Below are 15,265 nucleotides of genomic sequence, written 5' to 3'. Positions count from 1 at the left end.
GAGAGTGGATGAGGGAGGCTGAAGTGGAAAACTTGTTACCTAGGCAGATTTTCTTCAAGGAGATGGCATCTAGACTCAAAATCTGCTGGCAGTAGCTTTAACTGCAAGCTGTAAAACCCCAACATTTAAAGCCACATCTGTCTTTTCCTTTAATTGTGTCTCAGTTTCCCTGCTAAGAATTTGCTTAGTATCACTAAAATGACCACAATGGAATCTGATTTTGAAGCCCTGGCTTATAAAGGAAGATCTTATTCTTACAGTGCTTTCCATTATGGGGTTCACACTGACCTGGCACAGTCATTAACTGTGTAAAGTGCACAGAAAACCTTCCAACCTTCTTGGTGCACCTGAGGAGCAGTACAGCAGGTTCTCCAGCTGTGGGTACTAAGGTACAGCACTGCAGTGTACAATGCCTTTTGGAGTTGCCTATACCAGAACAAAAATCTAAAATTTCCCCCAAATTTCAAGTCAACTAATAAAGGACGTTTTGGTGAACTGTCATGAATGCAAACGCTAATGCTCACAAATCTCAACTAAAACTTAACTCTTTATGGGTGATTCCCATGTTAAGTCTAAATTTAGAGCTCTTGATTCTTAACTTGCAGGGACAGGTGCATTTGGGAAAAAAAGGTACCCAATAAAACGTGCACACTTTCTGTGACATATCCTAGCCATAAACCCAGAAAACATCAAAGCTTAGCATACTTACAGTCTAATTCTGTCTTACTAGAAGGACAAATCTCCTTTGATTTTAATGGGAACACTACATGCTTAACTGAAGGCCAAATTTGGCTCTGTGACAGATGTCCTGAGATAAAGTAGTCACTACCACTAAAAATGTCAACTAGTATCCATGGTTACCACGTAGTGATATTTGAATGATCATAGCTATTCCATATCCTGACTTGCACATACACACACTGCTCTGTGGCAAAGATGGGTGCGCTCTGGACATTCTTTGCAATAATAACCAGCTGGCGAAATTTTCATCCCATTTATATCCCCTGCAATTCCAGTGAAACAGTAAGGAAACATGAGGGACAAACAGAGACAGAATTTGACCCCCTTCTTCTCAACAATGTGCAAAGGTGTCTGAGGTACTCATGGAGTTTGCTTTACTGTAAAATAATGAAATACAGATATAAATCAGTTTTAAAGAGCAAGAAATCAGCCTGATAAAGTGATCCTCAATTCCCAGTCCTCTTCCCTGACCATTTCTTCCTTTCCAACCCACATACGAATTTTTAGCCCCTTAATTTTTTTAACTCTTGCAGAATCTTCCCAAGCTCTCCCTGCATTCCTCTCACCCCAGCTTTCTCACACTTGCACACTCTTCAATGAGGCCACCATCTTTGTGATCAAAGCTTGGAAAGAATGCCCACTGGAGTGATTTTTAATAAATAGACTTGGAGTGCTATTAACCCTAAAGATGAAAGCTGGCTTCCTAACTTTGCGTTTACAGGGTAAACAATTTAAGTTAAGATTTTTAATTAATATTAATTTAAACCATCTGTCCACCATCTGCTTATTTCTGATGCAAAATATGAGTTTCTTTGTGATCTTTAATCAGACTCTTAGCAAACACACATCAATTCTTATCATTTTTTAAGCAAGAAAATAATTTTCAGCAAATGGGTTTTCAGACAAACAAACTATTTTAGCAATAATTTTAAATCAAAACCCTCTCAACATTAGCACATACTTTGGAAAAGAAAATCTCTGACAAATAGAATAGCACAGATCCTTATTTTTATTATTCTCCTCAGGTTCCTGGTAGCAAAAAATAAGTATGTACCAAAATATAATTCATTCTGTAGAATCAGCTTGAGCTCCAGACCATATCATTGCAAGTTGGCGATATATATAAACACAGAAAACAAAACACTTTGTTACTGTATTTATGCGGTGTCTCTGTAGTCAGAATAGCGGAACCCCTCTATAACAAAGGCAGCTTGTGAATGTACCTCACAGGGGATCTAATTTTAGATCTCTTTGTTAGAACAAGACTAAAATGTACAACTAATTAACTGCAGAGAGAAAGTTTTTGTTGCAAGAGGGCTTTCAGCCATTAATATCATGACCTGCGCACAAATGCAGCACCACAGGTTTGCCCCAGTGCCTTCTATCCAGTAAGAGACTGATGATAACTACAAAACCATGCTCCAGCATCTCGACTACCCGAAGCAGCCTTTGAGAACTTAACAGAAAACTACCAAAATTTCTGATCTCAATATACCATTTTGAGTTTTTTGAGCATCAATACTGCCATGATTTTTTTTTCAGATCATTTTGTTGAGGTCTCTTCCCACTTAATATCCCTGGTGGTGTCAAATACCAACAAATGCAAAGTTCTTCCTCAAGTTTCTTGTTACTCTGCAGTATGTTAAAATGCAGCTGCCTCCTCATCTCCAATACCATTCCATTGCAGCTAATGCCAAGAACTACCTCATGTAGCAGTCTTTTCTAAAACAATACAAAAATACTGATGCTCATGATTTTCCATCAGAGTACCGGTAAATGACAGATCAGCCAAAAGTGGAGGCATGCCACATGCTTTCCAAATTAGGGAGCTTTAAATATTGAACATATTTATAAAGAAACCACTGGGGACAAAGCCTGTCCTTGTTAGAATACAAAAAATTCCTTTGGCACAAAAAAGCAAGTAGACTTGTCCATACAGAAACGCTACACTGAAAATCCCAACAGTTTAAGTCACAGAGATATTTTATTTAGTACAATAGAAACAAGTCAAAATAATAGATGTATACTTGTTTCTGTAAAAAGCCCTTTGAGTTATTTTAATACGGATACAGAAAATTTATACTCCTTGTCCAATCCTTCAGTTTGCATTACAACCGTGCTGCAAATAGCCTGGTTATCTCCATTTAGTTTATACACTCTCCTAGAAATAGAAGATTGATGTGGAAAATATGAAAATTGTCAACTTTGGTAAATCTGAGCACAGAAGCCAGTATTTGTATGATAGTTAAGAAATTACTCTAATAATGCATTCCGGAGCTTTTTAATGCTAATGATGAAAGACAAGCGTTTCATATGCCATATAATGATGGATGTTATTTCAGTAATGCTTGCAGCAGACTTCAGTTTTGTAAGTTCACGGAAATTACCTTTTGCCTAAGACAGAAAAATGTGGTATGTTACTGTAGGCGTGTCACGATTTAGAAGAAAAGAACGTCTTATTAGCAGAATTTAAAAAGGCCACATGTGCTTAACAAAACCACCAAAAGACAGATTACTTTATTAAGATTTGAGCCAGACAGTCTCATAGATGGCACTGCAATGCCCACTGTCATTTCTAATAACACATCAGGAAAAGGAGACAAAGTTTAAAGCCGGGAAACTGACAAAACTGCTTCAAGATTGTTAAGTTCTTACCTAGCTGCCTGCCTACGCTGCTGATCCTTAACAAGCAAGAAAGGCTGGGCCAGGAAGTACTGCCATCTAAAAACAACAGGCTCGGGAGCTTTTTCTCTCATCCTTTCCTTCTTCTTTTCTTTTCTCTCCCTCTCTTTTTCTTTTTTGAAGACTATCGCTTTTACGTAATCGTCCTCTTATTAGGAAGATTCTGCTGAACTGCTGACAATGATGTACAGTAGTGCTTCGCCGGTATGACGTTTGGGGAAAACGATTCTGCTGCACCACCACACAAAACCAATTAGAGAACTATTTTCTGCGACAGGTCAGGAATTTACATTGTTTCTCATAGAAAGATGTGCTTTTTAATTTCTTTATTAAGATGACATCCATGTCCCTTGCGACTTTTAGGTATGACAATCATTTGCTCATCACATGGGAAAGTACAATCAGCGAAATCGCATTACCGGTACGGGGCAATGCCAGAAACTCCAAGCATCGTTCCACATTTTCCAAATGAACTAGTTTGAGAACCAATAATTAGAACAATACATATTGATAGGATTTGTTGACAGGACCTGTAGTCACTCACCAGGGGGGTAAAGCAATGATAGTACATACACAGCCGGCTACTTTATGTTTGCTGAACATACAAACATCATCTTTGTCAAATCACAGAGATGCACAGAAAGCCTGTACGTCTCAATATCAAGACAAGATACAAGCTACTAACTAGCTTCATCTTCCTTTCTGAGTTGTGGCTGACAAGCTGCTTCTGCTTAGTGAAGTCCTGATGGTCAGTATTTTTAGACTGGAAAAAAGAGAAGCCTCTTAGCATCTCCGATATGACCAATTCACAGAATCAAGGATTTCTCTATATAAGGTTGAAATGACATCCATAACTCACTCTGTTTGCTTTAACCTGTCTCAACAAAGGTTTTCTCAGAACACCTAACATAGGGAGATTAGTAGAAAAGGAATTTCGTTTGCTGTGCAAACAGAAATTTGTTAAAATAAATTGCATCCACAGATTGCCTAAAGACACAAATCTTTAAATAAAAGTATAAACAAAACAGTACAAATAAATATTTAATTAAACACATTTTGCATTCTGAAGCATGACTACATTTGCTTTTATGAATGCACTAAGAGAGCCTTTGAATAATTGCTATTAATTTTGACTTATAAGAAGCCATTACTGTGTATGGTATGAATGTACATCAACAATAAAAAAGACAATATTTCACAAAAAAGTTAGTGTTGTAGATTAACTCATTTTCAAGATGCAGAAATACCTGAACACACTAGTTTGCAATGGAGAAAAAAACAAACACAGATGAATGAAAAAGCCATAGTTAACAGCAGTAAAAATGCTCTTCTGAAAGACAAAGAACGCAATAAGAGGAAGTAAAAAAATGTTAATTAAACAAACTGCAATTTACTTCATTTTTGAAGGAAAAAATTGTATTGCAAAATACAAATTAAATGGAAAACTAAAAATAGTGTCACCGTTAAAAATTACAAAGCAAACTTTATACTTTCACTTTTCTTTGAAACTCTTTAAAAATACAAGGATAGCTAAAAGTGGGGTAGAGAACTCTGAGTAATAATTGATGCAGCTATAAAACTGATCATTTGAACAAGGATATCAGCATTCAAAGTGGCAAAACCTTTATTCTACTGACCCTCTCAGATAACAGTTTATCTTTTTCTGAACAAAGGAAACTACTTGATTTTAAGTTGATTTTAGTAAAAAGTGTGTGTGTGTGTACACACACAAGCATATATGTACATTTATATATTTAGGTTTCATTCAAGAATCCAGCTTTTTTCCTTGCTTTCCTTATGATTTAAGCATCTACGTGAAATCACTCAAATGTTGGTATTCAAGCTAGAGTAGTAAAGCAGCTATAAATATAGAAAGCAGCAAGGTTATATCATACTATATTATATTGTTATTTTCGGCAAGCACAATCAGAGTAAGAGACTGGCAATGGGAAGTTTCTGCGTTCTAGTCCTGATTGTATCACTGAGTCAACGTGTCATTCATTCCCTTGTGTTCCTGTCAACCAGTTGTAAAATGTGTGAGAACATATCCTGCACTTTTTTTCTAAAGTGTTTTCTAAATTTAATCTGATATTTTTTCTGTGCAGTGTCAAGATGATGTTAGTTCTGCCTTCCTTAGGAAAGAAACAATACACGTTTAGAGGTTTTCCTACATTACACATCTACAAATTCTGCTGATATGCATGTACACCTACATCTATACACAGATACACGCACTCATAATTAAATCCTGTGGATACTTAAATGTAATAATACATTTGAATTTAACACACTGCGCTCTGTGCTGCAGAGGAATGTTTTCAGTTATATAAGAATCTAAAGTAAACATCTGAATTGCTATTTAACACCACTGATGGAAAAATTAAGAGAAATAATAAAATATTTCTCACCAGCAATATGTACAGTGAAAATATCTCCAAGTTTCTTTTGCTGATCCAGTAAGAATTTGAAAGCATCTTTTCTAAAAATCAAAGCCTTCCCCAGGTAAGGAATCCAGCCATTTATTAGCGGGGGCTCTCCAGTCTTCCTGTTAAAAACATAAAAAAAAATATCTGGAATGAGCTTTGTCGAGAGAGCAACTCATCTTTATATCTATTTATATATCACAGTTAGATCTAACATCTACGCAATGTATAATACACTGTACATAAAGTTCTTTAGATATGACAGCAGGTTAAGCCTAATCACACCTCTGAGCACAGAGGGCTCTGTGCAGTGATTATGAAAAATAAGAGGGAGAAATTGAGACACATCTAACTACAGGTCATCCAGTTATTATCAAAAAGTTATGAACATGGAAAAATTACATATTGACGAAAATCTCAGAGAGAGAAGTCCTCTCATTTTCAATATTTTGCATGTCAAAGAGAGGCATTTCAGAAGGCATTTATGACAGATTTAGGTAAATAGGACGCTGACGTACCACACAAAACAAATAGCCTTACAGATAAGGTTTTAAGAATTCCTGTTTACCAGCATACAAAACAGCTACCATTCTAACTAAGTATCTTTAACATATAGAATAATAATAGAGGCTGAACATTCACCGTAATAAATCTCAGTCTCTGTATATTTATAGTCTGCTAAGCTAGAAACCTGCATGGACATTTTAAGATGAAATTCTAGATAACTATATGTAACCCATCCTGAAAAAGCAGCCACTCTGCATTGGTTATGTTTGCAGAATAGCATAAAATACCTTTCAAGATTCTATTAAGTTATATATTTCTCTGCAAAGGAAAAGAGCTTCACACTGTCCTATTCCTAACTGCAAGTAGACGTCTTTCCTCTGTGCTGGTCTTTACTTGCTTCAATCTGATTTACAACAAAGAAACATAAAGCATGCTTGCTCTGGAAAGGATTTAAACAAATATTCAAGAACAACTCTGTTGCTACATCCCATCTGTGAAGGTGACTTACACTACATGCAGAACAACTCATTCTGATTAAACACAAGATATTTACTAGCTCGGATCTAATCAAAGATCAAGGGATCACAAGCTTTACTACTATCATACACAGCATGGATTTTTCTGTAGCTGGATTAACCCTATCGTAGTCACATTCTCCCATGAACTGCTCACACAGAAATAAAATGTAAACGTGATAATGTTGAACTTACATTTTCTATTTTTCTAATTAAAACTTTCCAAGGAGCAACTTACAAGCCCGTAATTTGCACTTCTACTGCAAAAAGTTGTTACAAATTCAGTTAAAGACGAACAGCTGTAGCCAAACCACACTGCACGCCTTGAGCCACTTCTGTTTCACCAGCCACTAATTACAGATGTTGGTTTTCCAGAAAATCATTTTGCAAACATGTAATTCTTGTAGCAACCAGAAAAATTTACATTCCACACATTTGCACTGCCTTTTTGTTGTTGTTGTTTCTTGGAACTCTGTGGGTTGGGGTTTTGTTGTTTGTTTTGCAGTGGTTTCTTTATTATGGGAAAGGTGCACCCTTTCTTTTTCATACCTTGCATAAACCAAAATGTTATGCATGAGTTACTACAGTGAGGCAGCAAACTTTGTACTGCTTAATGCTATGCTCGGTGTAGACAAGACAAGAACTAATCTGAGATTACATGAGAGGGATCACCAGCACTGGGAAGTGCAGCAGCCTACTCGATATCCTTAATTATCCCCTCAAAGCCTGTAACAAATCTGGATGATTTACCAATTTTTCCCCCCGACTATGCAGTCCCACCAGTGGCCTGCTTTCCTTTCCTGGTGACACCCTGTTCGTAGCCCTGTGACAGATATTTAGATAGGCTTTTTGTCATATTCTAATTTAACGCATCTCATTTCCCACTCCACGTTCTGTCAGTCGGTCAGAAGCTGTATTCTTCACCAGCTTTCTGCCGGGTAAAGAGGACACAGCTCAGAGATCCAGGGGGAAATTAACTTAATGCTCCAAGTCCGTGGGATCACATCAGGGAGACATTTTGCTATTGCCAAGACGTGAGGGTCATCGTTTGCCTCAGCCGCGTTCAGCTCAGCAGCAATGAGCTCAGTGCCGTTAAACACCAGGGCTGGGCTCCGTGTGCTTGGAAGGGAAATGCAGCACCACTTCAACTTACGACCCGTAGCAGGCTGCTCACAGAAATGTGTCTTCATTTCCATCTTCGCTGCTCTTTTGGAGAGTGAGGTCATCTTAATGACTTATAGTCCGCCAACACATAGCACGGCACAGGTTTTCCAGCTCCCCCAGACATGCTTAACTGCACACATATTCAGGCAGTGCTGCTCACCTTATCTGAGCTGCCTGAAACCTGTGCTAAAAACTCTGCAGCAGCTTTGGGGTGCTGCACTGCTTTCCCAGCAATTGGTCTGAACCACCAACAAAGCCCATGCAAACTTTTCCCCTCCAATTGAATTTGTTCACAAACTTTAACCTAGGGTTCATGCTTTACAGCCTTTATAAAATGTGGTACTTAGACCAATAAATGTTAAAAAATGCTAAAAGAAGCCTTCCAGTTTTTTTTGCATTAAGTGTAACACATATCTAAGTTAACAAAAAACAAAACAAAACAAAACAACAAAAACAAAACAAAAAGCCAAAAAGAACATGAAGTGTTTTGATGGCAATTTAAGATTGCAGCTTTTTAAATTCAAGCATTGAGAACTTCCTACCTGACAGTTCCGTGCACGATGACACTCACATCTAGTTTAATCACTTAAATCTTAATTCACCTAACACACTTAGTGTCTCATAATATTTATTCCATGTTCCATTTAGTTTTTTGGGGCTTTTTTTCTGCATATTGGCTTGCTTTTGCATACATACAGAATACTTATTCCTTCATGAGAAGTCCCTTTGAATTCAGTAAAACTTAATGGTCAGATTTCTCACATATGTCTGAATTGTACGAATAAAGCATCAGCAACACAAAACTGCAAAATCTAGAAGCAGGCAGATCACTTAACAAGTGGAAGGAAACTAGCACAACTGTATCACCCACCATTGGTAAATGGTGGACTCCAAATGGAATTCTGCAAAAAATCATCCGGCTGCAAATATGGTGCACACACACTACACAGACTGATATCTGCAATTTTTCTTTGCCTTTGTTTGAAAAGGTATTTTCTTGCTAGTAAATAATGAAGTTGTAATTCTATTCAAACAAAGAAGTGAAGCTTTGGAGTTTGCTTACAGTTTCCACAAGAGATACATTTGAGCTCACTTAAAAAAATCAAGTCACTAATTCAGGTATGATTATTTAGTTAAGAAGCTGAAGCAGCACAAACAATGTGAATGTTGTGTCCATGCTGCAGTGATTAAATAAAAAAGAAAAAAAATGGGCTGCAACATTAATTATGTGAAAAATAGATGAAAATATTTATTTTTTTTATCCCAGAGTTCTCTAAATATTATTTTCTATTAGCAAAAGTGGGAAATCCAAATAAAGCCATTATTTCTGAAACTCTCTAACCGTTAAAACATACAATTTTTTATAATTCTTCAGGAAAAAAAAATATAAAGATTCACAAGAAAGCAGACTTTGCCAACACTGATCTCTAGTAGAAACGCTATTGCTTATAGAAGTATGCAGGACTATTCTTTTGCTCGTTACAACACCCTGGCTCCTGTGCAGTGCAGGGCATTGGATCAGTGTAAACGAGAGAAGAATCTTTCACTCATTATTTGTATTCCTAAGGAGCAGATGTCTTCCAAATTATGCAAAAAAAAATTTAAAAAAATAAAAAAAAAAAATAATCCACAGAGCATCTAGTACTACAGCAGATGAACAGGTTAATTTTTCTCTTTGCACATAATAAATCATAAGTGCTTTAACACCCATAGTCACATTTCATGAACATAAACCTTCTGTTTAATAATGTCTGTTTACAACTAGAATCAGACATACAGTAATCTCTTGCCTGGGATAAACATTAATCCAGATCTGTCTAGAAAAATTATACAATTCATTACCATAAGTAATCTCTATTGTGCCCTGTGCTTAACCTTCATCTTTTTTCCTGTCCTATAATCTTGCAAATCCACTGGTGGTGTATGATTGGCATCTGGTGTGAGCGCAGCCATCGCTGCACAAAGAAGAACTGAAAAAGCTATGCATGGCAATGTCACTTGGTGGGGGTACTGCCGCTTCACCACAACTTTCACCAGCAGGTGAAAGAATCCTCAAGCTGGGGAGAAAAGACTGGATAATATCATTTGCCACAGAGGAGCCATTTTTGCTTTCTAAATCGCTGCCATCCACCAAAATTAAAGGTATTGGTCTGATTTCCCCATAGCACTTTTAGTCCAACTGCCACCTTCTGTGTCAATATTGGAACAGACCATGCTGAGGGACCTCAAGGAATGGAAATGTATGGGTGCGGGAGTAGAACAAAAGCTATTATGAACATGTCAGAGCAGTCTGAGATTATTCACAGGCTCGATCACAATATTTAAGCAACAAGACATGACAGACAGTGTCTTTCCAGGGGCTTATGAGCACTCTAACTGTGAGGAAAAGAATGAGGCCAAAGGCTTCAACCCCAACAAAGGTAATCCCCAGAAATGTGGTGTCTGGAGTGTCTTGTTGTATTACAAAAGAGAGACACGGGAAACTTAGGACAGGAGAAAACCAGCAAGTCTATCTTTCTTTCTTTCTTTCTTTTTTTTTTTTACATTCAGCAGTTAGTTTCTCCCAGACCTCTTCACAGCATTAGGTGTTCTGCACCTACATGGACAAAAAAACCACACATTTTCTTTCGAACATTTGATCACAAAAACATTATTTTTTTTTTTTTTTTACATATTAAATTACATATGTCTTAAATATGTCATCAAAATTACTTGCTTCCATGATATCCTGGAACTCTTAAGTTTTCTAGGCTGAATATATGCAGTATTAAAAAGTATTTCCTGCAGAATTAGATGGACAAGAGCTCTGGTATTATAGTCTTTCACCTTTGAATTCCTTGCTTGAGCACTTCCTACAGAGGTAAGGACCAGCTGTTGCTCCCATCTGATCAATATATGGAGATCTGTGTAAGCAAATGGTCTGTAGACCGGCAGGACGATACAGACACGGATGGACTCACTGAAGAAGCTGACTCCTCAAGCATGGAAATGAAAAGCACACTACCCACTGCCCGTACCTCTGTCTAGGTAAAGTGCAGATAACCTCCTCTCTTCTGGGAGGGTGAAGATCACTCCTAACGAAGAGGAAAAGAGTTCTAGAGGAGATGAATCTCTTGCTGTCCTCTGTTATGGCTAACCCAGGACAGAGCCCTCTCTACGGCTGTAGTGCTCAGTGCCGCCCAGTGCAGTGCCTGCTTGATGTGCTGTGACAGCATGCCAACGAATGGAGAACACAGGGTGATTTTGCAATGCTGTTCACAAGATTTCAGCTTAGAAGATGTCAAAAAACAATGGCCACACCTGGGAAATACACCTGTGAGGATATCAAAGAGAGATTTTGTTTGCTTTTCCAAAAAGAGCAGGTTGATGAAAACCAACAGATGAATATTTCTTTTGGTTTTTTTTGTTGGTCTTTTTTTTCCACACAGAAAAATGCAATCTTTTTGCTGACAGATTTTTTCGTGAGGGGCAAAAAGTTCTGTTGTTTTTTTTTTTTAAACTAAAATACACCACTTCTCTAAAAGCGTACAAGCTTTTTGTTTGCACTCTAACTTCCATTGCAAACAGTCCTTCACTAGAATCTCTTATTTTATATCTTTTTTTTCCCTCTTCTCATTTGGATTATCCCCCAAAATCCCCCAAATACCTGTACTCAGCAACATATTCAGCAGCTCTGAAATACTGTTACCTAGGAAGTGTTTTATTTTGCTTGGGTTTCTTTTTTTAGGTTACATTATCTAAGCAGCTCTAGGTTCACATTGCACATATCACCTCTTCAAAGTTCTGCATTGAAGAATACATCCACAAACTCAACCACTACTTGTAGTGACTAGTTGGAGCATTGCCTAAAAACCCCGAAGGTGGGAAATAATCATTTTGAGAAGTAGTTTAAAAACAGAAACCTACTGGAAAAGCCCTTCTGGCTTAGGCTTATCAGAGGCTGAAAATTCCCAGAAAGGTTCTACACAAAATATAATGTGAAGTTCCATAACAGCCAGAATTGGAGTAATGGAAAATACTCAGTTAATACAAAATTAGTTCACAGTAATAGAAATTAATACTGATTTGGTGCTTATGGCCTTGCCTCCAAAATTCTTCATTGTCTTTGCTCTGGGTGAAGTCATTAAGAGCAGCCATAACTGCTTAGCACATTCCCCAGTCAAACCCATGGTTATTTTATTATGTCTTACATTTGAAATCACTTGCCCCATCCAGGTGTTTTCCTATCTTAGTTCAGCTTTAACCAAATTAAAATAGGTCAAGCTAGGAAGGGATCCAGAGCAGGTATCTATTCCATGACTAGTATTCCAGATGATAGGCTACTGTATGCCAACATCCTTCCTTATATTCACCTATGCTGCTCTTATAGATACTCAGTAATAAAATTTCCCATCTCCCCAAGCAATCTGCCCTTGTCATCAGAAAATTTCCCCATGTCTACTCTTTACCTTCATGCTGCACTTCAAGTCCTCTATTTCTCATTTTGCCTACAGAGAATAAGAGAAAAAATAACCCCCTTCACTTCTGCAGAAGCACTTTATATACTCAAAGGTATTTATCATGTTCTCCTTTAGTCTTCTTTAGGTTAAGCAACTCCAGTTTCTTACAGTATTTCCTCACAACTGTTTTCTGCACCCCTATGCTCTCACATTCCTCCTCGTTTGATTTTCTGAGGTCAGCCCCCACCCCTTTGGAAGTGCCATGCCCGCACCGAGCATTGCACAGCAATTACCTCGAGTATCTCATGGGCATCTGCATCCCAGCAAAACCTCAGCTTTCCATGCAGTATCTCTATGATGTTGAGAAAAACCCAGGTTAGGAATCATTACAGCCTTCAGCCTTTTCCCAAAGAAAAGATCCTGGTCCTATCCAGATGCTGCTGATTAGTCCTCTATTTTTTCAGTTTGCCATTTGGAGCACTAATCCTTTGCAAGCTTGCAGCCCCTTCTCTTAATATTATATATATATATATATATATATATATATATATATATATATATATATATATATTTTCCCCTGCACTCCTGTAAGAGGGACTGGATCAGAATATGAATTTACCAATACTTCCTTTTAGCACTATCAGGAACATATTTACACTGCACATTGATTGACTTCACCCAAGAGAACCCAACAACTCTCATCTGATATCTATCTTTTCCATAATCCATTTCTGCACTTTAATATATTGCCTTACTGCAACACATGTTAAAACTGTACACAGTAAGTAGCTCAAAGTAGGAAATCATATTAACCGTCTGGCCTAGAAATGACAAGTGAAGTGTGGATAAGAATGTCAGCACTCCACACAGAAATATATTCAAACATGCAGAAACCATTCCTTATGTAATAAAGAGAAAACAAATACATTCAGGCAATTTAAGAAACAGTGGCGGGACTTTATCACGTTTAAAAAACCATGTTAACAAGGGAAGGGAGGAGAATATTACACAACGATACTGTATCTTCTGTGTGCATCAACTGTATTTTCCTAGAGTACAAAGCATAGAGTTTTGGAAGAAAAAAAAACCTGATAAAATCAACTATTATTTCCCCTGAAACATTATGAGCACTATGTAACATAGGATGCTCATTTAAACAAAGCAGGTGTTGAAAATATAGGCTTCATTTCATGTAAGTGAGCTGTCCAGAAGTCTGACATCTTAGTTAAGCTGGATATCTTGAAGCAGTCTATTACCAGTAGACAGAAAAGCTGTGGAAGATTTTATGGAAGTACTGGTCTTTATTAGCAACATGCATAGGTTAGGGCAGCTCACCTAGGCAGCAGCAGATGAATCCCCTACAATTCCCAAACTCTTCCATGTCTGCTCCCACGCTTGTTTTTTCACTCAGTTCCCACCCTTCATCCTACACACTTTTCCAGGTCAGTTTTCCTGGCCCACTAATTTGCTGCCTCTTTCCTCCTCCCCACGATCCCTCTGCATCCTTCCAGCCTCACTGCCCATCCTTTCCCAGGTTCCTCAGTGGACTTGTCCACACCATTTGGTCCTTTGTCCTGCCACTGCTACTTTGCTTCTCAAACCAAGCTGCTACTCAGATCTGGAGAGCCTCCAATACACCCCTGGTCCTACTACAGTCTACCTGGCTTCTCTTCCAACTCATCTTCAATTAAATCTCTTCTTGAATCTTGAACATCATCATAGCTACTGCAGACCACATCCATAACACACACAGAATCCATAAAGCAGTTATAAGTCTTGTCCTGTTTCTCCACTGTGGCTTCCTATCTGCCTACATCCACCTGTTGCCTCTTGTCTTTGCCTGATACAGGAACAGCCCTTCTACAGTGCATTCCTGTGCTCTACTTTGCAAAGCTGATCTTCACTTGGGAGATGGACCAGCGTCAATGAAACATTTCCATGTCCCATCACAGGCCACCAAAGGAACCCTACAGAATGCTCTTTTCCCACTTGTTCTGCCTACCGTGCACGACTTGCAAATACCAGTAGTCCACTCCTTATTTATCAGGGTAATTAAGGTAGGAAAACAGTGCCACTTTCTCTGGCTTGAAATCTGCATATTCGCAGCTGTATATGAATTGGGGAAAAAAAAAAAGAAATTGAAAAAAAAAAAAAAAGCATTTAATGTTTAAAGAAGATGAAAAACAGCTAGGAAGTTTTTCACTAACAATTCCATGACTTCCACAGTTATGGCCATGCAGTCCCCACCTGTGTGCCTCATAGCACAGGGAGACCTAGAAGTAATTGCTCTCCTCTCTCTGGCAGATACCAGGTATCTGTCCCAGATACCCTACTTAGTCCACCTATTTGCAAATACAGTCAAGATGATGCACTGAGAGAAGGAGATAAATCCTGTCACTAACACATACATTGCAGGAAAACATCAACTGAATGCAGTACTGAATGGTTCAAAAACCTTAATGCTTTTCAGATGAACATATAGTATCAGAAGGTCATGTTTTCTTTGCTGTTAAAGGATTATACATGCTTACATTCCAGATCCTTGTTTTTTCCTCTTTCCTTTCTAGTTTCTCAGATCTATTGCAGTTCAGAATAAACAGCCTTGAAATTTAACTCTGCTACAAATTCCTTCTCTTCTGCTTTACTTCCCTATGCTACCAGCCTCGATTAACATCTGTTTCTCCACCCAAATTGATGCTGCATTTGAAATCCCAGCTATCTTTCTTCTGTCATCTTTGCCTCTCTCCACGCACTCTCCAACCTCATTTCTCTCAGCACAGAATATAGGAAATTT

General features: G+C 37.9%; 1 protein-coding gene across 1 annotated transcript in view; it reads right to left on the bottom strand.

Moving 5' to 3' along the window:
- Positions 1 to 15,265, bottom strand: part of CYP7B1 (cytochrome P450 family 7 subfamily B member 1) — a gene marked incomplete at its 3' end in the record, with an annotated part of 117,432 nt that overhangs the window by 12,798 nt on the left and 89,369 nt on the right. The window contains 1 exon segment of the mRNA NM_001323207.1: positions 5,832 to 5,968. Within this exon segment, the coding sequence (NP_001310136.1) occupies positions 5,832 to 5,968 (137 nt within the window).

This window comes from Coturnix japonica, chromosome 2 (assembly GCF_054131305.1).
Source record: "Coturnix japonica strain WE chromosome 2, WE-NBRP24, whole genome shotgun sequence".
NCBI lineage: Eukaryota > Metazoa > Chordata > Aves > Galliformes > Phasianidae > Coturnix > Coturnix japonica.
This window is presented reverse-complemented; position numbering and strand designations above follow the sequence as displayed.